The sequence below is a fragment of the Crinia signifera genome, chromosome 3 (genome assembly GCF_055691185.1).
Source record: "Crinia signifera chromosome 3, ASM5569118v1, whole genome shotgun sequence".
In the NCBI taxonomy this organism is placed as follows: domain Eukaryota; kingdom Metazoa; phylum Chordata; class Amphibia; order Anura; family Myobatrachidae; genus Crinia; species Crinia signifera.
In genome coordinates this window covers 94714014-94741978 of record NC_139219.1, presented here as the reverse complement: position 1 = coordinate 94741978, position 27965 = coordinate 94714014, and the positions used below count along the sequence as shown (strand labels likewise).

The following is a 27965-nucleotide window of genomic DNA, read 5'->3' as shown; positions in this document are numbered from 1 at the left end:
CGTGACTGCGTGGTCCGAAAGTGTGATGGGTTCTATTTTAGTTTCTTCAATTTTGGGGAGGAGGGTAGATGAGGTTAGTATATAATCAATTCGGGAGAGACCTCCCGTGGCAGCAGATAAGCAGGTGAATTCGGAGTCAGTGGGATGAAGTGTGCGCCAGATGTCTAGGAGTTGGAGTTTTGATGCTAGGGCCAATACACCGAATTTAGGTTGGCGTCTTTTGATTTTTGGCTGTCTTTGTCTATCTAATGCGGGATGTGCTAGTAGGTTGAAGTCACCGCACAGTAGGATCGGGAGGTGGAGATGGGGAGAGATCAGTGATATAAGTTTGTCCAGGAACACTTTCGAGTATGTATTTGGGGCATAGATATTTACACATACATAGGTCTTGTCAGAAATCGTCAGATGACACAGTAGGAAGCGGCCCTCTGGGTCGGCTGTCACATTATCTGCTTTAACTGGGACTGAGTTTTTAGCTAAAATCACCAGGCCTCTTGCTTTGGAGGTGTAGGGGGCAGCTGCTTGTACCGTCCATCCTAGGATAGACAGCTTGCGAGTTTCTGAGGCTGTTAGATGGGTTTCTTGGATACATGCTATATCAATATGCAATTTATTCAAATACAACAAAATCTTCTTGCGTTTGCAGGGGGAGTTAATCCCACCTACATTCCAAGATGCTACTTTCACTGACATTTCAAAAAGGGAGGGTGGCTGGGGGGGGGTTGCTGGGATTAAGGGGTGGTTCCCTGTACCCCTTTCAGAGGAATCGGTTTCCAGATGAAGGTCTTGGGGGGTTGATGTGGGGAGGTAGGTGGGTTGGATGAGACGGCTCCTCCTTCACTGATCACTGGGTGTGGATGCTAGGGCATCAGGGAGTAGGGGGGGAATGGGGGAAAGCAAGTATGAGACATCTTTGGCGAGGGCCTGGGGTTTTCTTGGGGTATAATTGAATTGGCTTGTGCGGGGGAGTTCAACGTAGGTCACCCTGTTGTTTTCATTCGGTGTGGTCAGTCTCTCGGCATGAGTTCGGTGTTGTTCACACTCCGGGATAGTAAGTGGAGGGGTGGTTTGTGAGGATCATTCTCAGGTGGAAATGCGTGAGTTCTTCGGTTAAGGTCACAGTTATCAATTCAGTCGCATTCGGACATGGAGCGTGGGGATGAGTGAGCGTGAGATTCTTCCTCAAGGTACTGTTCTGCATCCGAGGGGGTAGAGAATTCTTTGTATGAGGATCCTGTAAAGATGCGGAGCTTGGCTGGGTATACGAGAGCAAACTTCCTCTCAAGTTTGATTAGTCTGGTGCACAAAGGGGAAAAATCCTTTCTGGCCTTGGCCACTTCAGCTGAGAAGTCTTGAAATAGGAGGATTTTGTTTCCCTCCCAATATTCCCAGTCAATATTCCTGTGTCTGCGGGAGGCACTCCATATCAGCTCTTTGGGCCTTATTTTGATTCATTCTTTCTGACAAAATCCTTCTTAGATGGGCAAAACCATGTGCACTGCAGGTGGGGCAGATGTAACATGTGCAGAGATAATTAGATTTGGGTGGGGTTTTACTTCAAAGTGAGATCTATATTGCGGTGTGAAAATAAAGCAGTCAGTATTTTCCCTGCACAGAAACAAAATTACTCACCCAAATCTAATTCTCTCTGCACATGTTACATCTGCCCCCCCTGCAGTGCACATGGTTTTGTCCATCTAAGAAGGATTTTGTCAGAAAGAATGAACCAAAATAAGGCCCTTTGTGCAGGTAGTTCAGCAGCTTGAAGATCACAGCCCTTGGTCTCGCTCCCTCCTGCTGTCGCTGTGGGCCCAATCTGTGTGCTCTCTCCAGGACCATATCTGCACATCGGTCTTGGATGTGCAGTATTGTGGGGAGAGTGATTTTAATGAAATCGTATAAACATTGTCCCTTGACTGCCTCAGGAAGCCCAATAATTCTAAGATTATTTCTTCTGGACCTGTTTTCCAGGTCCTGGAGCTTGTTGTGAACTTGGTGCAGCTCCTTGGTGTGTCTGTGAGATTCCTTTCGTATTTCTTCTATTGCCATAAAATTCTCACCCACCCTGTGCTCCATTATCAGGGTTCTCTGGCTCAGTTGTGCTATCTGCTGCTTTATGTCTGCAGTCTGTTCTTTGAGTAAAGGGCCTATAGCAGCCCTGATTGCCTGCACTATGTCCCCATAGGAGCCTAGGTGTGATGGTGCAGGGGGTACCTGTAAGTCTCCTTGTGATGATTCAGCCAGGATGGGGTCTGCAGGGGTATCCGCATCAGGACTGGAGTGGTCTCTGTATGCAGGGATGTCCACAGGGAGCAGTGAGGGTCCGGGCACTCCGTCTAATGTGGCTGGCGCCATCTTGGATTCCCTTGTTTTTTTTTCCTCCTCGCGCTGAGCGCGGCTTTTAGTGGCGGGCATCGCGGCGGGTTGCGGGTATAGGCGGTCGGAGTTATCCGGGGGGGAGTAGAGGGTATGTGGCGGCGTCTGTGCGGCTTAATTGCCGTGTAAACGGTGTCTGGGCCGGCGCTGAGAGCGGAGCTGCAGTGATCAGCCTCCTCTCATTCGGCTGCCGGAACCGGAAGTCTAGTTTGTGTTTGTCTTATGTGTACATGTATTTACTTATATTTGTAAAAAAATCTTTTTTTATATTTTATTCGGCGGATAGACTCAGCAAATTATATATCCAGCAGCGCAAGGTATCTCAATTATTTTTTTTTGTGTTGATAAATTTGCATGGTGACTGATTATTGAATGAATGCGGATGCGGCTGGTGCACGTGCGCGACGGCACATAGCGCCGTTTGTAGGTGGAATTTTCAGGGAGTATGAGTAACGTCAGCTTCAGCCTTGATCAGCCTGTGGTGGAGAAGTTATTTGGGTTTTTACCGCATTTCCCCATGCACTAAAATCCGATCTTCAGGTTATCGCAATATAAAGTAACACCAATAAAAACTGGTGTTACTCTATGGGCTTCTCTCTGGCGCTGTGTTTGAGGGATCTGTCAAGGATCCCTCCCAGCTTTCCCCCCTGCCAGCCCATCACTCTGCAGAGGGACTCCCGGGTCTCAGACCTGGATGTCGGGCACCAGAGCTGCTTCGCAAAGGACAGCTCATGTTAGTACATATGCGATTATTAACAATGCAGTAGGTGGCAACTGCCGGCAATTTGGGGCAGCGGTTGTTAGGGCATCCCCCCTGTGTCTGTTGCAGAGTTGTGGAAGGGTCAGGGTTACGCACAGACTGCACACAGTGGAGAAATCATTAGATGGTGACTGAGTTGAAAATGGATTTGCAGCTGTGCGACAAACGGTCATATTTTTCGCACGCTTGCAGGGGCGGGCTTACACTCACGGGCGGGATAGCAGCTATCTGATTGCACAAAAGTGATCGAGTCTGAATAACCCCAATAGGACCTTGGAAGGGACATGACACATTTATAAATTTATCATTGCACTGTTTGTGTGGCATAAGTGTAGCCCTTGGTGCAATTAAGTATAATTTAATTAGGGCATCACCCAGGATAAAATAAAGTATATGTTTACTATGATTTTTGAACTTGGGCTTCATTTTCGGTGGAGTTTAATAGGAAATAACTGTGTCTATCCCCGCCAGCAGATAACTCACAATTGCAGTTGCACATGGACACGGCAGGATCCACGAGTTTTGGAGTGTTTTATCATTGCACACTGTATGTGTGGCATAAGTGTAGCCCTTGGTGCAATTAAGTATAATTTAATTAGGGATTAAATAAAGTATATGTTTACTATATATCAGGTGACATTTAATGGGATGAGAGTTTTAAACACTTTTAAAAATTGCCCATTATCGCACTTTTTGAAATCACATTTTTTGCTGTAAAATCGCATATTTAATGAGCTGCGTGTTCAGGCAAAAAAGTGCGATAATGGACGATTTTTAGTCATGAAAATGTGCGATTTTAGGCATGAAAATAAAAATTTTAAGAAATGTGCGGATTTGTGTTAAAAAAAAGAAAAATAATGGGAGGGGTCCCCCCTCCTGAGCATAACCAGCCCCTGGCTCACTGAGCCGGAACTGGTTCTAAAAATACAGGGGACAAAAAGCGTAGGGGTCCCCCGTATTTCTGGAACTAGCCCCGGACTCTTGGACCGGTGCTGGTTCAAAAATACGGGGGGGGGGGGGGCAAAAAATCTGGGGGTCCCCCGTATTTTGAAACCAGCACCAGGCTCCAACAGCCCGCGGTGTCATGCCACAGCCGGGGGACACTTTTTACATACCATGAGCACCGTGTCTGGTCAGCCTTGGACGGGGTACCTGGGGGAGTGGGGACCCCCCCAATAAAGGGGTACCCCCCAGGCTTCACACGTCCAGGGTTGAAGCCCGGTGCTGTCACCACTGTCCCTGGACTTTGGACGCCGGCCTGATAGGGTTAAAACAATCATTGATAACATTGCTTTATACAGGTGAACTACAAGTGCCAGCAGGCCTCCCCCACATTATCAAAGAAGCCAATAAAAGGGGGGGGGGGTTGTTATTCTAAATAGACATTATTATTTAACGGAATCATACAGACAAGATATTTTATACAATATTAGATAAAGATCCAACTAAAGAATTCTTATGTGAACTCAAAACATTGTTAAATAATGCCCTTCTCTCAGGGGTTACGTCCAAGAAAGAACATAGGTTTCTTCTACCACTTCACCCTACATTTTATTTTCTTCCCAAAGTACACAAATGTCTTTCTGCACCTCCTGGGTGACCCATAGTTTCCGGTATTAATTCTATTACTGCCAATCTTTCACATTATGTTGATTTTATTCTGCAGCCCTATGTTCCGACCCTTAAATCGTATATAAAAGATACAACAGATTTGTTGACGAAATTACAAAATATTGTGTGGAAAGACAATTACGCTTTCATCACTTTAGATGTCAATGCTTTATACACACACATACATCATCAGTTAGGATGTGATGTTGTACGAAGAAGACTCATGATGGATGATCTATTAGGATCGGAGCATAGGGATTTTATTTTGGACAGTATTTCATTTATCCTCACTCACAACTATTTCACTTTTCATGGTAATTTTTATTTACAGATAATGGGGACGGCCATGGGGACCAGGTTTGCACCCACACCCATGTGTGGGGGAGCGACTGGGGGGCGAGCCTGGTCTTCTATGGCCATTACATTGATGATTTGATTATTATTTGGGATGGGGACATTACTTCGGCTTCTAATTTTGTTCAGTCACTTCATTTTAACCCATATGATTTATCCTTCACTCACACCTATAGCAAAGCCTCTGTTGACTTTCTGGACATAACATTCGAGATTAGGGGAGACAGAATTATTTCTTCAAATTATATAAAACCTGTTAACACCAACTCCTATATTCATTATAGAAGTTTGCATATACCCCTTGGAAAACAAACATTCCCAAGGGACAATTCATGCGTCTCCGTCGCAACTGCACGGATACGGAAACATTTATCACACAAGCTCAAGCCATGTCTAAATCTTTCCGCGATAGAGAATATCCTGGGAGTCTGATACAAGGAGCGTTCTCCGAGGTCTTAGAAATGGAAAGAGAAAATTTACTAAAACCCCAAAGTCCCAAACATAAAAGAAAAGAGACAAACCAGGGAGATAAAGAGATTGCCTTTATAAGCAAATTTAATAGTCATGCAAATGACATAAAAATATAGTACAACGTAACTATAGAGTATTATAAGATAAAATTCTATCGGATATCATCCCTAAACAACCTGTAGTTATATATAAAAAGAATAAAACACTTAAGACTATACTAGCACCCAGTCATCTACGGAAGAACAGGCCGGAGCAAAATAAAAAAAAAACCAGATGATCATTTATCCTGGCTTCCTAACAGACCCAAAGGGTTTTATTAACCCCTTCATGACAGAGCCAGTTTGTGCCTTCATGACAGAGCCCTTTTTTTCAAATCTGACATGTCTCACTTAAGTGGGGATAACTTTTTTTTGCTTTTACTTATCCCAGTGATTTTGAGATTGTTTTCTCGTGACATATTGTACTTCAAGTTAGTGGTAAATTTGGGTCGATACAGTCTGTGTTTTTTTGTGAAAAATACCAAAATATCGTGAAAAAATGGAAAATTTAGCAATTTGCAAAATGTTAAATTTTCTGCTTGTGAGACAAATAATCATACCACTCAAAATAGTTAATAACTAACATAGACCATATGTCTACTTTATGTTTCCATCATTATTTCAACTTCCTTTTAATTTTTTTGGACACTAGGAGGCTTACAATATGAATAGCAAATTCTCAAATTTTCAAGAAAATTTCAAACACTGATTTTTTTAGGGATCAGTTCAGTTCTGATGTGACTTTGAGGGACTTGTATGTGAGACACCCCCATAAATGATGCCATTTCAAAAACTGCACCCCTCACAGTATTCAAAACAGCATTTTGGAAGTTTGTTAACCCTTTAGGTGTTTCACAGGAATTAAAACAAAGTGTAGGTGAAATTTCAAAATTTCTTTTTTTTTGCAGAGTTTCAATTTTAATACATTTTTCTAACGAATACAGTAGATTTTACTAGAGAAATGTGACTAAAAATTGATTCCCCCAATTCTTTTGTTTTCAAAAATATCCTATATGTGGCCCTAGTGTGCACGTTGACCAAACCACAGGCTTCATAATAGAAGGAGCACCTACTTGATTTTGGAGCCTCCTTTTTATGAGATTTTTTTTTAGGCACCATGTAGGTTTCTAGGCACCATAAGTGCTAAAAGTTAGGAACCTCCCCCACAAGTCACCCCATTTTGCAATCTACACCCCTCAGGGAATTCATCTAGGGGTATAGTGTACATTTCAAACCCCCAGGGGTTTCACCAATTTTGGTACAACTGGGATGTGAAAATGGAAAATTACATTTTTTTACACAAACATGCAGTTCTGGCTCAAAATTTTTCATTTTCACAAGGTATGAAGGAGAAAAAGCACCCCAAAATCTGTGCCCCAATTTCTCCCGAGTACGGCAATGCCTCACATGTGACCAAAAAATACCAGTTGGGTGCATGGCAGGACTCAGAAGGGAAGGAGTGTTTTTGGGATTTTGCAGCACAGATTTTGGTGGAATGAATGGTGGGTGCTATGTTGCACCAATACAGTGGAACCCCCCCACAAGTCACCCCATTTAGCAAAGTACACCCCTCAGGGAATTCATCTAGGGGTATAGTGTACATTTCAAACCCCCAGGGGTTTCACCAATTTTGGTACAACTGGGCTGTGAAAATGAAAAATTACATTTTTTTACACAAACATGCACTTCTGGCTCAAGATTTTTCATTTTCACAAGGAATGAAGGAGAAAAAGCACCCCAAAATCTGTGCCCCAATTTCTCCCGAGTACGGCAATGCCTCACATGTGACCAAAAAATACCAGTTGGGTGCATGGCAGGACTCAGAAGGGAAGGAGTGATTTTTGGATTTTGCAGCTCAGATTCTGGTGGAATTTTGGTGGGTGCTATGTTGCATTAGCAAGACCCCCCAAGCACCAATACAGTGGAACCCCCCCACAAGTCACCCCATTTTGCAAAGTACACCCCTCAGGGAATTCATCTAGGGGTATAGTGTACATTTCAAACCCCCAGGGGTTTCACCAATTTTGATACAAGTGGGCAGTGAAAATGAAAAATTACATTTTTTTACACAAAAATGCAGTTCTGGCTCAAAATTTTTCATTTTCAGAAGGTATGAAGGAGAAAAAGCACCCCAAAATCTGTGCCCCAATTTCTCCCGAGTACGGCAATGCCTCACATGTGACCAAAAAATACCAGTTGGGTGCATGGCAGGACTCAGAAGGGAAGGAGTGATTTTTGGATTTTGCAGCTCAGATTCTGGTGGAATTTTGGTGGGTGCTATGTTGCATTAGCAAGACCCCCCAAGCACCAATACAGTGGAACCCCCCCACAAGTCACCCCATTTTGCAAAGTACACCCCTCAGGGAATTCATCTAGGGGTATAGTGTACATTTCAAACCCCCAGGGGTTTCACCAATTTTGATACAAGTGGGCAGTGAAAATGAAAAATTACATTTTTTTACACAAAAATGCAGTTCTGGCTCAAAATTTTTCATTTTCAGAAGGTATGAAGGAGAAAAAGCACCCCAAAATCTGTGCCCCAATTTCTCCCGAGTACGGCAATGCCTCACATGTGACCAAAAAATACCAGTTGGGTGCATGGCAGGACTCAGAAGGGAAGGAGTGATTTTTGGATTTTGCAGCTCAGATTCTGGTGGAATTTTGGTGGGTGCTATGTTGCATTAGCAAGACCCCCCAAGCACCAATACAGTGGAACCCCCCCACAAGTCACCCCATTTTGCAAAGTACACCCCTCAGGGAATTCATCTAGGGGTATAGTGTACATTTCAAACCCCCAGGGGTTTCACCAATTTTGATACAAGTGGGCAGTGAAAATGAAAAATTACATTTTTTTACACAAAAATGCAGTTCTGGCTCAAAATTTTTCATTTTCAGAAGGTATGAAGGAGAAAAAGCACCCCAAAATCTGTGCCCCAATTTCTCCCGAGTACGGCAATGCCTCACATGTGACCAAAAAATACCAGTTGGGTGCATGGCAGGACTCAGAAGGGAAGGAGTGATTTTTGGATTTTGCAGCTCAGATTCTGGTGGAATTTTGGTGGGTGCTATGTCGCATTAGCAAGACCCCCCAAGCACCAATACAGTGGAACCCCCCCACAAGTCACCCCATTTTGCAAAGTACACCCCTCAGGGAATTCATCTAGGGGTATAGTGTACATTTCAAACCCCCAGGGGTTTCACCAATTTTGATACAAGTGGGCAGTGAAAATGAAAAATTACATTTTTTTACACAAAAATGCAGTTCTGGCTCAAAATTTTTCATTTTCAGAAGGTATGAAGGAGAAAAAGCACCCCAAAATCTGTGCCCCAATTTCTCCCGAGTACGGCAATGCCTCACATGTGACCAAAAAATACCAGTTGGGTGCATGGCAGGACTCAGAAGGAAAGGAGTGATTTTTGGATTTTGCAGCTCAGATTCTGGTGGAATTTTGGTGGGTGCTATGTCGCATTAGCAAGACCCCCCAAGCACCAATACAGTGGAACCCCCCCACAAGTCACCCCATTTTGCAAAGTACACCCCTCAGGGAATTCATCTAGGGGTATAGTGTACATTTCAAACCCCCAGGGGTTTCACCAATTTTGATACAAGTGGGCAGTGAAAATGAAAAATTACATTTTTTTACACAAAAATGCAGTTCTGGCTCAAAATTTTTCATTTTCAGAAGGTATGAAGGAGAAAAAGCACCCCAAAATCTGTGCCCCAATTTCTCCCGAGTACGGCAATGCCTCACATGTGACCAAAAAATACCAGTTGGGCGCATGGCAGGACTCAGAAGGGAAGGAGTGATTTTTGGATTTTGGAGCACAGATTTTGGTGGAATGAATGGTGGGTGCTATGTTGCATTACCAATACAGTGGAACCCCCCCACAAGTCACCCCATTTTGCAAAGTACACCCCTCAGGGAATTCATCTAGGGGTATAGTGTACATTTCAAACCCCCAGGGGTTTCACCAATTGTGGTACAACTGGGCTGTGAAAATGAAAAATTACATTTTTTTTTACACAAAAATGCAGTTCTGGCTCAAAATTTTTCATTTTCACAAGGAATGAAGGAGACAAAGCACCCCAAAGTCTGTGCCCCAATTTCTCCCGAGTACGGCAATGCCTCACATGTGACCAAAAAATACCAGTTGGGTGCATGGCAGGACTCAGAAGGGAAGGAGTGATTTTTGGATTTTGCAGCTCAGATTCTGGTGGAATGAATGGTGGGTGCTATATGGCATTAGCAAGACCCCCGAAGCACGGTGAAATGATGAACCTAATAATCCATAGATGTGTGGTATATTTTGAAACACTCCTTCATACATAGGCCGGGTTTGTCGGGGCAAGTTTCACAGTGGAAAATAGTTTCCTTTCTTATTCCCTTTTTATAGCAAACTTTGCACCTTTTTTGTGTCCTGCCCTTTCTTGCAGTGGAGGGGATTTCGTTGGGAAAATGCTGCCCTGGTACAATACGGGGGCCAGTACTAGAAGTACTGGGGCCCTCTGCCTGCTGGTTCCCAAATACTAGGCCCTTTATGACTTCCTCTTGAAAGTGCATAAATGTCCCCCTCTGGCCGGTAGAACGGAATAGCACGTAAGCGTTATACAGTGCCATCTGGATGATATACACGGCCAGCTTCTTGTACCAGATATTTGTTTTCCGCAGGGCACTGTACGGCTTCAGTACCTGATCTGAAAGATCCACTCCGCCCATGTACTTATTGTAATCTAGGATACAATTTGGTTTTGAGGTGTGGGTACTGGTACCTCGTACAGGGATGGAGGTGGTACTGTCTCCATGAATTGTTGTCAGTATAAGGACATCCCTCTTGTCCTTATATTTGACCAACAACATATTTTCGGTGCATATTCCCCTGCTTTCACCCCTTCTTAGTACTTGGGCAATGTGCGTTTTGGGGAGGCCTCTTTGGTTCTTGCGCACAGTACCGCAAGCTGCTGTACCTCTTGAACCAAGGGCCTTAAACAGGGGGATGCTGGTGTAAAAGTTATCCACATAGAGGTGATAACCTTTATCCAGGAAGGGGTGCACTAAATCCCAGACAATTTTTCCACTAACACCTACGAGGGAGGGGGGGCATTCTGGCGGTTCAATTCTTGAATCCTTCCCTTCATATACCCTAAACTTGTGGGTGTACCCTGTGGTGCTTTCACACAGCTTATACATTTTTATGCCATACCTTGCCCTCTTACTGGGAAGGTACTGGCGGAATTTAACCCTTCCTTTAAAATGTATAAGGGACTCGTCGATACTAATACATTTATCAGGGATGTATAGCTCTGCAAATTTGGCACTGAAATGATCAATGACCGGCCTGACTTTGAATAGCCTGTCAAAGGTGGGATCATCTCTGGGTGGGCACTGTGCATTATCGGTGTAATGTATAAATTTATGGATTGCCTCAAAACGAGCCCGGGGCATGGCCATACGGTGAAATGGGGTGCTGTACAGAACATCTGTACTCCAATATTGCCTAATTTGTGGCTTTTTTACTATGCCCATATGTAACACCAGACCCCAAAACGTCATCATCTCTACTGCATCTACAGGGGTCCACCTAGCAAATGATGACGTGGGGTTTTGAGCAATAAACTGCTGGGCATATAAATTAGTTTGGTCCACCATTAAATTTATAAAATCATCAGAGAAAAATAATTTGAAAAAGTCAATTTCTCTGAGACCTGTTGAATCAAATTGGATTCCTGGGATGGCCAAAAACTCAGGAACCTGGGGCTCAAAATTGTCTGGTGGTGGGGTCCATACGAGATCAATTATTGGGGGGGGGTCTCAGCTGCTCTACGGGGGCGTCTTTGAGGGGGTCCCTCATCATCAGAGGAGGAAGAGGAGCTTAAGACAAATCCTTCAAATTCCCCGCTTGCCTCACTGGCTGTGTCAGAGTCAGAGGCAAGCATACCCCACCGAATACATTCTCCTGGATGACTGGGACGACATTTGGGATGACATTTGGGATGCCATTTATATTTTTGTGTTACTGGTAGTGAAATGTTTCAACACGTGTATAGTGTAGGGGGGGGTACAAACTTTATTTCAACCCGGGGGGTATGTAGTGTGTAGTGTGTATGTAGTGCAGAAAAAAAAAAATACAAAAAAAAAAAAAATGGAAGGGGTTAAAAAAAAAAAATGGAAGGGGTTAAAAAAAAAAAAAAATGGAAGGGGTTAAAAAAAAAAAAAGGTCCTGCGCCAAAAATTGAGCACAGATGTTGGTCAGTAACGTCCGTCACTGAACAGCGCTCAAAGGCAACAGGAATTTGATCCAAAAAAAAAAAAAAAATAGATCAACCCTGTGCCGAAAAAGCTGATCAGTGATGTACGTCACTGATCAGCGCACAGTGGCCACAGGACACACACAAAATCACAGTGTGTGTAAAAAAAAAAATGTAAAAAAGACCCCACAGCACTCACAAAAAATAAAAAAAGGTGATCAGTGATGCGACACTGATTACCAGTGAGGGGCAGCAGGTGCACAACCTTTGTTGGTACTGACAGGTATATATAAAAAAAAAAAACTCTGTACCCCCAAAAAGTTGCTGATCACCTCAGATATAGTGATCAGCACAAAAGGCGGGGGCAGCAGACACAAAATTTAGCACTCTCTATCACTCTCTGTCACTATCTCTCTCTATCTCTCTATCTCTCACTATCTATCACTCTATGACACTGCAGCAGCAGCACTGACAGGTATATCTATATATAAAAAAAAAACTGCGCCCCCAAAAAGTTGCTGATCAGTTAATTTATACTGATCAGCACAAAAGGGGGGGCAGCAGTCAGTTATATAAAAAATATATAGCACAATCTGTCACTATCTCTCTATCTCTCTCTCTCTATCTCTCTCTATCTCTCTCTATCTATCTATAGCTCTATCACACTGCAGCAGCACAAAATATAGCACTAGGCCTCTCTATCTCTCTCTATCTCTCTCTATCTCTTTCAGTTATATAAAAAATATATAGCACAATCTGTCACTATCTCTCTCTCTATCTCTCTCTCTCTATCTCTCTCTATCTCTCTCTATCTCTCTATCTATAGCTATATCACACTGCAGCAGCACAAAATATAGCACTAGGCCTCTCTATCTCTCTCTATCTCTCTCTATCTCTCTCTCTCTAACTCTCTCTCTATCTAATAAATCGCAGCAGCACAAGATGTCACAGGATGTCACAAGATGTCACAAGCATAAGCAATATCAATGATCAGGTAAGTATTTTGGATGGGTTCTGGTCAGTATAGGCGGCAGCTGGGCACGGTGACCGCACTGCACGCTATTCCAGACCGGAATGGCGTCTGCAGTGCAGTCACCGTTAGTTTAAACCCCCCTCCATGGCTGTGATTGGTCCGTCGGTCCGACGAACCAATCACGGCCTTTGGGGGCGGGAGGGGTGAGGTGGGGTGACACCAGTGTCACCCTTACACCCCGCGGTGATTGGTGCTGTACTTTACAGCACCAATCACCTCCGATCCCGTGTCACCGGCGAACGTTATTCGCCGGTGACACAGAAAACGCTGTGAATGGCTGTTCACAATGAACAGCCAATCACAGCGATCGCCGACGGGGGGGCGGCATCGCACGGACATGCACGGACATGTCTGCTGTCAGGGACAGCAGACATCGTCCCTCTGTCACTGCGTCTCTAGACGCAGTGACAGTTTTAAGCCATGACGTATATCATGGGTCCTCAAACTGCGGCCCTCCAGATGTTGTGAAACTACAAATCCCAGCATGCCTTGTCACAGTTTTGCTATAAGGGAGTGTTAAAACTGTGGCAAGGCATGCTGGGATTTGTAGTTTTACAACATCTGGAGGGCCGCAGTTTGAGGACCCATGACGTATATATACGTCAACGGTCGGGAAGTACTTCCCGGCCATGACGTATATATACGTCAAATGTCGTGAAGGGGTTAATGCGGTAAAAACAAATGCACCATATGCACTTATATTCCTAAGAACAATACCCCTGTAATTATATCACCCTTGGAACCCCCCTTTCTGTTTAAAAGTTTTATCAATTGTGATTCTACCTATATAATTTATCTATTGAAATGTAGTTGCAATCTGCCATATATTGGGAGAACTACGAGAACACTATGCACCAGATTTATGGAGCATAGAAGAAACATCCAAAAGGGTTATATGCAACATATAGTGTTTCTCGACATTATAAACTAAAACATTCATCCGACCCTACATGTTTAAAGATCATAGGTCTTGAACATATTGCGTTTACCCCACGAGGGGGCGATAGATACAATTTATTATGTAAAAGAGAAGTTTACTGGACTCTGAAATTTAGTTCGCTTTGTCCAGATGGATTAAATGAGACAATAGAACTGAACTCATATATTTTTTTCTGTTTTATGATTACTAATGAAAGTTTATGCATATTCTTTATAGTTTGTATTTTTTATGCTATGTATGATTTTTCATTATATATATTCGAGTTGATTATATAATTATGGATATTTATTATTATTTTTAATTTAATAAAAAAGATGTCAAACTATCAAAATATATGTTTTTAATATATTAGTCTGGTTAGATAATTTAAATATCATGTCATTATTACTCCTCTACTGTTATTGTCAATATATTCGCATTTAGATTTGGGTTTATATATATTCTTTAAATGATGATAAAATAGCAAAACCAATGTTATTATAATATATTTTTTTATCATTTTTTATTTTTATTGATAATGTTACCACACCCTTGCTGAATGATAACATTTCATAAAAACTGGTATTTAACCCTCTTATATTGTATAATACAAATGTTGTGAACAATTAATGAATTCAATGTGCCCCTCTTATCCCATGCGGGGGATTGTGTGCCGGGTGATGTACTAGACGTCACAGTGGACGCTTCCCACGTTGCCTGGCAACACAGGGAGCGCCAACGGGCATCAGGTCCACGTGACAACACTCTGGGGTGGTCTCCCTGACAACCCGGGTCACAAAGGGGACGTCCACTCTGTTGCCGGATGGCACCTCTGACGCGGCATGCTCCGTGTCATATGGACGCCGTAACCTAGCAACACGGCACACACAGTACAGGACGCGCGTGGGGATCTCGCCGCCCTAACCGCCTATACCGGCAATCGGCGGTGGGTAGCGTGGTCCCCTGTCTGAAGCTGCATTGGGGTACATACCTTAAATCCATATGGAGTATCATTCCAGATTGTTTAAATGCTATAGGTAGTGTCTAGATCCCATGCAGTTTTGGTAATTTTCCCATCATGCCCTGGGTCCACGTATACCTGGAGGGGGGATATAAATCTGTGGCGAGCGAAGCGAGCCACCGTGCCCGAAGCGTGCGAGCGTAGCGAGCCCGCGAGGGTACAATGCTGCAAAAATAAAACAAAATAACCGACACCTACATGAATTACACATGAATGAAAAAACATTGTGAGGGCATCTAACAACTTCCGCCCTCACTGAACGTCACATCCTGTAACCTATACTGCATGGGAACTAGTCTCTACCAAATGCTATATGTTCTGTCATGTTCATTCCACTTCCGGGTCATGTGACCCAGAGGCCAAAGATATATTTGGCAACTTGTACACATTCAATTTTGTTAGAAACAATTTGACAACAATCTTAACTGCCTCCTAGATTAGTGTAATCATCAGATGGTTCTCTTATTAATATATTATTATACGGTTTTAACCTGTTATTACATCTCAAACATGAGCACTATCCCACTGAGCTCTGAGCTGTCAGCAGTGGTGTAACTATAAATTTTGCTCCCCCCTGCCAAAAAGTTTGTGTTGCCCCCCCCCCCTCCTCTCCAGCATGTTTCCCCAGTGTGAGGTGATGACGTCACACGCATAACTGAGAACCTGAAGCACGATAGAGGAAGAGAAACCAGCAGACACTGCCAATTCCCTTGGCTCCGCAGCATCCCAGCATGCCCATCCACCCGCCCATCCTGTACACAGTAACCAATAGCCGGGTCTGTGTACAGTCAATTGAATCAGTGGGGGGATTTGTCGTCTCTGCCATGGCTGCACCCGCGCTGCGGCTGACTCGCCTCTGGTGCTCAGCAAGGGGGCAAGGGCAGGCAGCAGCATGTCAGTGCGTCCAGCGGGTGCTGGCGCCCACATAGACCTCACTGTGGCTTGCTCCCCCAAGCGGCAGCTGGGGCTGCCTTACAGAAGTTACGCCACTGGCTCTCAGCCCACACTTGCACCTGAGGAAGCCGGACAGAGAACATCTGGGGAAACGCGTTGAGCTTATTGAATGACCGGTTATCCATCCACCTGTACCAAATGATGTCCCACCTCCCACTGACGTCCACAATTCTCCTGTTTTCTTTGGATTACAACTATCTTTTGGGATACCTGCATTATTCCTAATATCCAACACATAAGGAGAAGATGCCCAATAGGGAGGTATTTGAACCGTCAATAAGGGAACTTTGGGACTCTATCATCACTCTGTTCTGGTCCACAAATATCGTCAGAAAACATCGGATGGTAATATACATCATCATATAACCATCTATCATTTAAAAACAAGCCATTCTATATGGAGTGCTACATTATATGATAAACACATCTGTGATATCTTCATTGCTCATTAGCATTATATATGATTTTAGGATTCTTTGTATGTCCAATGTATTTTTTTATATGTAAGCATTAAATTGTCTTTTTAAATTGAGAACCGTCTAGTCTACATATTGGTTCAGCCAGCGCTGGCACATTTTCCAATTTTTACTCCCCCGCATGCTGGGACTTGGCGAACCACAAGTCCCAGCATGCAGGGCATTAATGGGCCCGCTGGGACTTGTAGTCCACCTGTAAAAAGAATGTTAAAATAAAATACACACACACAGAAAAGTAGAACTTTATTACACACAAACACACACCTCCATTTTACACCAATATACTTACCGACCCAGGGACCAGCACTGACTACCTCCTCCAGAGCCAGCTCACCCGGCACTGACATGCGTCTCTTCATGGAGATGCATCAATGCCTCTATAGTGCCGGGACAGTGCTATAGAAGCTGTGATCAGCGCCGGAGGAAGCCGGCTCACCCCGCTCTCAGTGCGGGGTGAGCTGGCTCTGGAGGAGGGAGTCAGTGCTGGACCCTCGGTTGGTAAGTATATTGGTGTAAAAGTGAGGTGTGTGTGTAATAAAGTTCTACATTTCTGTGTGTGTGTGTTTTATGTTAACATTCTTTTTACAGGTGGACTACAAGTCCCAGCGGGCCCATTAATGCATATTGGATTTTGCTGCGAAATCGCACATTCTGAAGGTGTGATTTTTAGTATCGCCGGAACTCGCATGTTTTCGCATTGTAAAGTATACAAATCGCATATTTAAAGAAATGGGGAAATGTTACTAAAAATCGGCAGAAATGCAGACCAGGTTCTGACAGACGAATTTGCCAGAACTATTCACAGATCATTACGATCTGTGCATGGTCCTGTCTTAAAAAATGTGTAAAAGTTAATAAAAAAAAAAATGGCGTGAGGCCCCCGCTCCTGAGCATAACCAGCCCCGGGCTCATTGGGCTGGACCTGGTTCCAAAAATACGGGGGACAAAAAGCGTAGGGGTCCCCCCGTATTTTTGGAAAAACGTGCGATTTTGGACGTTTTTTGCCTAAAAATCGCAAAAATCAATCACATGAAGGCTATGGTGGTCTTGTCTTTGCTTCAGGCCTCCCACTGCATCTTGACTTTTATGCTATACGCAGCATACCTCTGGCCTATTATCTTGCTTTCACACAGCATTGGGCACAGGGCTGGTGTGCAGAGGATGCAGCCACCTTGGGCAGGACAGCCTGGAGGCGGTATCAGTCCTACCTGTCCTAGACCTTATTCCGCCCCCCTAGCTAGTGGGTTAAGATACATAGACTTAAAATGTTAACATATATTATAAAACCAACATAACGCACTGACTATGGATTTATCCATAATTTAGACATTTTGGAGAATCGGTGCCCCCCTCATACTTAAAATAGGGACAGTGTGTGCTGAAGACAATCATCAACAATTTATGGACGTGGCTTATTGGGGAAGAGGCATAGTAACATACAGTAATAGTACCAATTCACATTACACCACAGTGCAACTTGTACACACGGCACTAGGTAGAGCCCCTTGTTCACACTGCACTGCTGCCGAGAAATAGCCTTGTCCAGTGAGACTTCATTCATTGTGCTAGCACTTCTGTGACCATGGCAGTGCCAGTGGCTGGCCTTTAAATAAGATGTTTCCCTGAAGGTTCCGCCCCCATTAGAAATAGGGAGTAAAATAGGCTATCGGAACGAAAGTGTCAGGAATAGAGAGAGGGGGTGAGAGAAGGGGGTTAGAGAGCACGGGTGTAAGGGATTGAGAGAGAGACATGGGGTGTATGGCAAGATGCTAGAGGTGGCGGCCTCCTCTAGCATCTTCAAAAATGGTCTGCGGTTTAGGGCAGCCATTTTGTGAAGGTCATTTTCATTAGCAGGAACCAGCCAGGAGGAGAGCTGGGACCACAGACAAGTAGATCTGCGGGTCCCAGTGGCGGCGGGCAGAGGGGTTAGCAGTGGGGTAAGGCAGGGTTGCGGGTTGGCAGGCTTTATTTTACAGGGGCTGCTGCCGAAGTTTCCCGGGGCTGTCCTTTACACTCCCACTTGCATATCCATAAGTGTTATCTCTATCTGTATTGTCAATGTATGTATGATTCATCGCTCCATAGGACTTGTTTCCATTGCTCCACCGTCCAGTTTTTCTGCTCCTTACACCAACAAAGTCTCTGCCGTGTATTGGTTTTTGTGATCAGGGGCTTGTGAGCCGCAGCTCGACCATGATAACCAAGTGCGTTTTCTGTCCGTCATTTTATCAGCAAATGATCTGCTACGACGCTTGCTTCTACATTTATACATGTAGGAAGAGTCCATATTCACATTCAGGAAGATTCCATTATTTCAGAGTTAAACCAGGGTGTCCAATGACTTTCTTCCACATAGTGTATATATATATATATATATATATATATATATATATATATATATATATATATATATATATATATATATATATATATAGGTAGCAGTATAAATCATACAGCGGCACTCCACAGACGATTTTTAAAGAGGTGCTTTATAGTGTCCAACGTTTCGGGGGATGGATACCCCTTTATCAAGGTGTACAAAGTGGTATCCATCCCCCGAAACGTTGGACACTATAAAGCACCTCTTTAAAATCGTCTGTGGAGTGCCGCTGTATGATTTATACTGCTACCTATTCTACTGTGCCAGGAGGCACCCACAGCAGCTGTTAAAAGTTCTGGGAGTGCCAGGCTGAACGCGCATATATATATATATATATATATATATATATATATATATATATATATATATATATATATATATATAGTGAGAGAGAGAATGTATGTATTGTATTTAGAAACAAAGGCACGTACAGGTGACTTTAATATATTTTATGGAAAGTACATTTTGGTCCAGAACAGGTTCCGGAACCCAGTACATGATGATGTCATATTTAATAAGAGGTTCAGGATCTGAGTTCCTGCTGAAAAATAACACTACTTGTTACCTTGTACCTGGCTGTTGCACAGCAATCCAATTCTAATTCCTAGTACAGTATACTCAATATACTCAAGTATACCAGTCCAAATAAAGCTGATTCTGATATTGCGAAAACCCAGCGATCAGGTTTTAGTGCATGGGGATATGCACTAAAAAGCCAGATAATGCGTTTTTTTACTGCATTTTCCCTTTAGTGCATCTCTTCCAGAGAGATAGAGGCACAGGAGGGATGTCACGCAAAGAGAGAGAGAGTGTTTCAGGGATGAAGGGTGGGATGTAATAAGCTGCAAAAAGTGATAAACAACCAGCCAATCAGCTCCTACCTGTCATTTTTCAAACACATCCTGTAACATGGCAGGTAGGAGCTGATTGCCTGCTGGTTTATCACTCTCCATTTTATCACTTTTCAAGCTTAGTATAGCTGGTCCGAAAAGAGAGGTGGATGAGAGAGCATCAGGGATAGAGATAGAGAGGGGGATGAGAGAGGGGGTATCAGGCTAAGAGAGAGAGAGAGAAATAGGGATCTGAAGGAAGATCTTTTTTCCAACCCCAACAGGAGTCAGGTCCTACTGCAGAGAGCACTAATCAGGCAGTCTTACTTCAGACCACACCTCAATTCCCTGAAATGGTTTGAACTCTCTTAGGTAGAGATTCCATAAAGCAGAATGCGGTAAAAACCCCGTTATCTGGGTTTTTACCGCATTCTGATATGCAGCAAAACCCACACGGCGGGTTTTCACTGCGCTGTAAACGCTGGCGATACCACATAGAAACCTATGGGCTTCTCAACGTCCCGCACTTTGCCATAATTATCGCATATGCGATTATTATGTCTGCATTAGCCGGCGATGTGCAGCGGACAGGGCGCGAGGATGTTAGAGCATCCCTCCCTTAGGCATTCAGGAAATCTCAGAATTCTCACAACAGTCCCTGGGGGAGATTCTCTAAGAATCTCCGCCCCCCTTTGCCGCCCATCGCAATTATAATTATCGCATATGTTGTAACATATGCGATAATTATAGCAAAGGACAGCTCTTGCGTTAAGCAGGTCCCAGCAGGTCCCAGCAGGTCCCGGCGGCTCCCCCCTCCCACACCCAGCGCTGCTGCTGCTGCGCCGGGCTCTCCTCCTCCCTGCACCCGGAAGAGGATCAGTGCAGGGAGGAGGTCACAGGTCCGGGCAGCACAGCTCTGTGCTGCCCAGACACAGGTGAGGGGGCGATGCGGGGCGGCGGGGGTCCGTGCGGGGCGGCGGTGGGTCGGCGGAGGGTTGCGGTAGAAGCCCATTGGCTTCTATGGGGCATCGCCAGATTTTTCTAGCGATGCCCCCCGCCGCGGTAACCCGGCGGGGGATGCTTACAGCATCCCAAAATGCGGTAAAAACCCGATTATCGGGTTTTTACTGCATTTCTAGCTTAGTGAATCTCCCCCACTGGGTTCTGGAGCTTGCCTTTCAGAACACATAATCTTTTTAGATCTGGCTGTCCGCTTACTTGACTATTCCGACAGTCAGAATCTGAGCACAACAACAATAATACTCACAGTCAGAATGATCCACAGAACAGGGGAACCTTCGGTGGGCCCAACTACACGAGGACCTCTCTCTCAGGTGTCCAGAACTATATATCATACATATGTTACATTATACTGCACAGGACTATAGCTGCGTCTACGCATTGCGTTTAGCAGGATACAGCTGAACAGGATCCTGTTTAGCAGGATACAGTTTCTTGTATGTACACATTGCGTTTAAGCAGGATGCAGTAGGCTTGTGTATATATCCTCTCTTAATCTGGTACACTATTGTGTGTGTGTAGTACTAGCAATATTTACTTATTATATATTTAGAAAGGGGCTCATGCATTCTGTAATGGTTAGTGAAGCTCTCTCTCAATCTGGAGGCTGTTCACACAACTATGCATGAGCCCCTACCATTGTATATCTTGGTGGGCCCTTCATGCACCAGTCTGAAACTCACAATACCTCACTTAGGGCCTTATTCTAGTTCACTCTTTCTGACAAAATCCTTCTTAGATGGACAAAACCATGTGCACTGCAGGTGGGGCAGATGCTACTTGTGCAGAGAGAGTTAGATTTGGGTGGGGTTTTACTTCAAAGTGAGATTTATATTGCAGTGTAAAAATAAAGCAGTCAGTATTTACCCTGCACAGAAACAAAATAACTCACCCAAATCTAATTCTCTCTGCAATCTGCCCCCTGCAGTGCACATGGTTTTTTCCATCTAAGAAGGATATTGTCAGAAAGAGTGAACTAGAATAAGGCCATTAGTCAGGGTTAATTCTATGGGAAATGACACATTTGTTTCAGCAGTACACATTAGTGTTAAACAGTCCAACCTGCCCCTACACATGATCCATGATATCCTCCTGCACATACCTTGGTACCTAATTACTGGGGAGTCATCAACCACTCTTATTTATTAATGGGTCATTTCTTATAAAAGGGCTGCTAATTACATTTTTTTGACTTATTGAAACAAATGTTTCATAAAGTTAAACTGCTAAGTTTGTGTAGTGTGAAGTGGGGGAACTTATTGTTTGTGTATAACAGACCGTCTAGCATGGAGTTTAGGTAAATACCAGCAGTGTACTGAAAGCTGATTAGCTTATATCTTACTATGGGTTTCTTTATGTTCACTTTATGTTTTCTTTTATGTTGCAGAAAAGACAAACCCAGCAGAAACATAACATACCTGGAGGTAAAAACTACAGACTGACTAAATTATTGCTGCACATGGACTTCTGATTGGAATACAAAGCAATAAAATGAGCTACTGTACAAAATGACATCAGACTGTGGAGGTTTTTTTTCTAAGCAATTGAGTGAAATAATTAAATGATAAGTGACACTCTGATGTATGATTAATGACGCTGATCTGAGAGATCGGTTGGGCGCAGGTAATGGGGACATGTTCTAATGGAAGGGGGTGTGAGTATGCTTTCTTCCCTCCCAAAAATAATGAAAATAGTATTTATGGCAACACTCCACCCTCTGGCTAGGGGTGCCGGACGGGGTCCCGACAGGCATTTACCCGACGTCGGGATCCCGACTGTCAAAACACTGACAGCCGGGTTCAGGACGGCCACCTGCTATTTTCCCTCATGGGGGTCCACGACCCCCATAGAGGGAGAATAGAATAGGTGGCTCGCATAGAGAGCCACCATGCCCGCAGTGTGGCGAGTGCAGAGTGGCGAGCGCAGCGAGCCCGCAAGGGGCTTAGTTGCGCTCACCATGCTGTCTGGGTTCGTCCAGTCGGGATCCCGATGTCGGGCTAATGACTGTCAGGATCCCGACTGTCGGACCCCTGTACCACACCCCTGGCTAGGGTATATGACAGGCGCACCATCTGTACCTGTCATTTTTCAAACCCAGCCTGTAACATGACAGGTAGGTGCTGATTGGTTGGTAGTTTATCACTCTCCATTTTATCACTTTTCAAGACTTAGTACATCTAGCCTAGAAAGAGGGAAGTACTGAAACAGAGCATTGTGTCCCTTCTGGAGAGGGTCATGTTGGGAGGTATGACAGAACCACACTCAGTGGTGTAACAATGCTGCCACATACCCTGAAGTGGCTTGGGGGAGCCAGCGCCAGCTGGGTCTACAGGAGTGCAGGAAGTGTGACACCTAAGAGCATAGGCGAATCTAGAATTATGGTAATGGGTGGTCCCAGATCTAAACACAACAGCAGGGGGACCTTTGCGCGGCAAAAAGGGTCATGGCCTCATAGGAAGGAGGCGTGGCATCACAAAAAGGAGTGTGGTATTACACTTTAGACCATACACAGTAATGCCCATTACACATTTTAGCAAACTCTGTAATACCCATTGCACATAAAGCCACACGCCATAATGCCCATTCCATATAAGGCCACACACCATAATGCCCATTACACATTGTGCCACACATCATGATGCCCATTACATACTATATAACAAACCGTAATGCCCATTACATATTTGCCACATAAGTGCTGCTTACCTACGTGCTCATTGCTAGGGGGTTCTGGCTTGATGGCACCATAGTACCCATTACACATGATGCCACACACCATAGTACCCATTACACATGATGCCGCACACCATAGTACCCATTACACATGATGCCGCACACCATAGTACCCATTACACATGATGCCGCGCACCATGATGCTGCACACATAATGCCCCTTACACATGATGCTGCATACATAATGCCCCTTACACATGATGCTGCACACCGTAAAGCCCCTTACACATTAAGGCACACATTATGCGTAATGCCCCCACATACCGCCACTTGTAGCGTCCCTTAAGCAATGCCCCCAAAGTGCCACTTACTGTAAATTTTTATATGAGCTTTCGCTGCTGCTGCAGGGAGAGATGGAGAGCAGTGTAGCTGCTTCTATGGGGAGAGGAGCAGAGCGCAGTACAGAGCACGCTCCCACTCCCCCTCCTGGTGTCCCCTCTAGCGCTGTTGTGCGTGCCGTTGGGGGAGCACGCCGGGTGCCGGCACCACATGATTAAAGGGGGGGGGGGGGCGGGCTGAGGTGAAAGCGGGGAGAAGAATTGGAGCGGAAGCTGCAGGGGTGACAGTCATTGACAGCTGGGCAGAGAGCAGGGGGCTGCCCGGCTGTATTCAGAGCACTACAGGTCACGGCTGTTTGAAATAATGTCCCTTTCACAACAGAAAATGCAGGGATTTACCCAGGAATATGGTCCCAGGATCATGCAGGGACATTCCCAGGCTGACCCCTTATACACCAGCCTAGTCCCTGCATTTTCTGGTGTGAGGGGGAGAGACAACCACTCCCCTCTCCCTACCCCCCTTTAACCAACCAGCTATATCTTCGGAACAAACTGACCCATTTACATGAGACCAGTATCATATTGAAGAACTTTTGAGTTGGCTTCGAATGATTTTGGTCCTGTGAAACTGGGCTGTTTGGTTCCAGAGAAATCTGCCCTCAAAGAACATAAACAGTCATGAAATTACATTTAAGAAATGAAAAAAACGGTTTAACCTCAATATCCCTGGAACCAAATAACCCATATGGATCCAGCCTGGTATCAGATTAAAGGCCCTGCGATTTGGGTTAGACTGAGATACACCTTGAGCTTCAGTGATGCCGAAGGGGGAACTGGCAGCCGTTGAACTGGGTGGGGGTCGGAATTAGCGGGTCCCATGTTATCCTATAGGGAAAACGTTCCAGCTTTACCTGGCAGTATCTCCGGTTCCCAGGGGGCTAGAGACACGGGGCTGGTCTCGTTGGAAAGCCCTCAGCTCAACTGGGCTAATGGGTGGTCCTGTGCACCCCCGGACCACCCCCTAGATTTGCCTATGCCTAAGAGCATCACTGTGCTGGAATATCCCTGTCTGGGTATACAGCAGCTGGAGGCTAGAGCCTGTCCACCTCCACCGGGCATCCATGTGGTGTGCACCCAGCTCCTGTTCCTGCTTAGATGCACCCAGTGGAATCCCCCTGCTGGGATTCACCCAGCTCGCAGTTTGGCTGCCACTGGTACCCCCACCAGGCACACAGGTGGGGTTTGCCCAGCTCCCTGACCCCTGCCCCCAGTTAAGCCGCCAATGGAGCCCCTGCTCCCAGGTCCTGCCTCTGCCACCGCTGATTTTTTGTCTTCCCCCTGCTGCTTCCCCCCCCTGTATACCATTCCTGGCTCCAGCAACTTGCTCTGCAACCCCCTCCTTACCATTACTCCTAGCCCACACACAGGGGGGTAGAGAGCAGTATGATCAGTGTTGGCTGCTCCCCTAGAACTAGTAAGTGGCATTGCGGCGTGTGGCGTATAGTGTAGCTGGCATTACGAATCGCATGGGGCATTTTAGGGCCATGCGATGTGCGATGCGATGGGATTTTCCTATGTAATTTATTCACTGCTCTCTCAGCCCCGGGCCATCGCATTGAATCACATCTGCCGCAAAATTGCATGCGATGCCATGACATTAGGTATACAATAATATGATTGTATGTCCCAAAAATAGGTTTAACGCACCCCCCACTATCCACGCCCCTCCAAAGCGTGACGGGCGCAGCGGAACGCGTCCTACGACTTTTTCATTACCCCACTATCCACGTCGGCATGGAGTTGATTTTATATAGTGTGGCGAGCACAGCAAGCCACCGAGCCCGAAGCCTGGAGAGTGCAGCGAGCCCCACGAGGGGACGTGGAACACATGTAAAGTAATCCACGTCCCCTCGCGGGGCTCACTGCACTCCCCACGCTTTGGGCTCGCTGCGCTCGCCAGACTATATAAAATCAACTCCACGCCGACGTGGATAGTGGGGTAATGAAAAAGTCAGAGGACGTGTTCCGCCGCCCCTCACGGGGCTCGCTATGCTTTGGGGTGGCGTGGATAGTGAGGGGGTGCATTAAACCTATTTTTGGGACATACAATCATATTATTGTATACCTAATGTAATGGCATCGCACACCCTGTAAAATCGCATGCGATCGCATGCAATTTTGCGGGACATGCGATGCAATGCGATGCGATATAGTGGGGTACAATGAGCCTAGAAAAAATTACATTAAAAAATCACATCGCATGCCGCTATAATGGCCCATGCGATGCAATGCAATTTCCCTACGGTGCCGTGTGTAGGAAATCTGGGCGCTGTGCTAGGAAACAAGTACGTACCGCAAATTTTGTAATGGACAAAACCATTTGCCCTGCAGGTGGGGCACATGGAACAGAAAGAGAGAGATGCTGCTTCCAGACTGCAAAACTGGCTTCGACCAGGTATTTTAAAATGTTTCTAAAAACGGGTCTGCCAGCTAAAACCCCTTTCACGCCGCATATCTTTAAACGGTATTTCAGTGCCGTTTTTGTCCTTTCACAACACAGAACCCATTTAAACCCATAGAAAACAGTGGATAAAAAAAACCGGGTCTGAAACGGGTAGGACCCTGCTTTATTACCGTTTAGAAATACCAGTTTCATAGAACCAGTAAATTCACTCTGCACTTTTCAGACTGCACAAATTACCGTTTTGAAACGGTAAAAAAACGCCAAAATACTGGGTAAAAAGTGCAGTCTGAAAGGGGCAAGAGAGAGTTAGATAGTTAGATTTGGGTGTTATTTTGTTTCTGTGCAGAGTAAATACTGGCAGCTTTATTTTTACACTGCAATATAGATATAATTTTGAAGTACAAACTCCACCCTAATCTAACTCTCTCTGCACATGTTACATCTGCCTCACCTGCAATCATACTTGCCTACTTTTGAAAACTTGTTTCAGGGAGATTATAGTTGGTAGTAGAATTTTGCGCAGCGCCCCATTGAGGGGGGGGGGGGGGTGTCATGCGCCACCCAAAGCGCGCGTCTAGTTCCATATATGGAGAGATTGTGAAAAAAGATTGTTAATGTGGCACCTCTAAGCTTGGGTGTGTACTGCTACATCTGAGAGGAATTTTTTAAAATGACTTATATCCAAATGTAGATGAGCCCCAAAGCAGTTAGTAAGAGATACTATACTTGCTTATGTGCTGGGATATGGTGCTGATGATTCAATGTAACTATCTCTCTCTCATTCCTTTTATCCCCAAAAATGTAACAGTGTAATGTGGGCTAGATGAAATGAGGGAGATTGCTAAACTAATGAGGGAGAGAGGGAGATTGCTGCTATTTCAGGGAGTCTCCTGCAGAATGCAGGAGGGTAGGCAACTATGCCTGCAATGCACATGGTTTTGTCCATTAGAAAGAGAATTGGGTTTTGCAAGTGAACCAGAATGAGGCCTTTGGTGTGGTTTAGCAAAGGGCATCTCTTTTCAGAAGAGCTGTCCTTTACGATACTAATAGCATACATTAATACTCATGCGATTAGTATACTTGGCGGGATGCAGGGCCGGAGCGCCCCAGGTTGGGAGGGGGTGGGCGCCCCGGTGCTCAAACACTTACCCGCTCCAGGGAGGCCACGCTGCTGGGTCCAGTGATGCGGCGCATGGTGCCGTGACCTACGCGGGGGCTTGCTGTGTGATGCGGCGCTGTCTGCCGCAACTCTGCCCAGGGACGGGAGGAGAGGGGGGGTGTCCGGCGGCACCGTGACTTTCCGGGGGGGGGGGCTTGGCGGGTGATGCAGCGCGGACAAGCTCCAAACTGCCGCCCTCCAGTGGCCGGCGCCCTAGGCAAATGCCTAAGGCTGCCTAGTGGTGGTGCCGGCCCTGGGATGCATTACACATTAATACATCCTGTCCTCTGAGTCATACTAATGAAATGCACTGGGTGCAACCGTCCAATGTTTCCCTCTGCACAAGTTTCTGAGATGTATTGCATGTGCAGATTTGCAACTGTGTGTAGAGCCAGGCTATTTGCAAGGGACATTTCTGGATAGTAAATGTGTGGGGTGACTAACAGGTGGGGGCGCGTTGCTGGTGTGATGGTGTCAGTGACTGAGTCTGAAGATGCAGTTGCACTGTGACACCAGCAGTCATGATCTATGAAATATTGCCAATGTTGAGACAGATGGTCACAGACCCATTATCAATTGTTTCTATCTCAATAGGACACCCATTGGCTGTGGCATTAACATCAAAATGCAGCCGAGCAACTTTACTGCAACTGTGTCCTCCTCTGAATCTTTCCCTTATCCTCTAACCATAATCAGAGAACCAATTCTTAAGGTGCCCACACACAGAAAGTTATCAGATCCAATCCAATTTCCTTTGAAATCCAGGACACCCCAGATCATGGCCCACACAGAACATTGAGTAAATGATCAGAGGTTTTACTCAATAATTCAGTGTGGCCAT

General features: G+C 45.2%; 1 protein-coding gene across 2 annotated transcripts in view; it reads left to right on the top strand.

The window, feature by feature from the left end:
• SLC22A2 (solute carrier family 22 member 2) overlaps nucleotides 1-22011 on the top strand; it is a 79291-nt gene extending 57280 nt beyond the window's left edge. Inside the window, exons 1-2 of one of the 2 annotated variants that reach the window (XR_014471379.1) lie at nucleotides 14553-14792; nucleotides 21878-21993. Coding sequence is in view for 1 of the 2 variants with exons in the window: in XM_083174655.1 (XP_083030781.1) it covers nucleotides 21878-21932 (55 nt within the window). In the remaining variant the exon portion in view is untranslated. Of the gene's footprint in view, nucleotides 1-14552; nucleotides 14793-21877 lie in introns of those variants that run through there. The other variant, XM_083174655.1, reaches the window with a different exon arrangement.
• Nucleotides 22012-27965: the final 5954 nt, after the last annotated feature.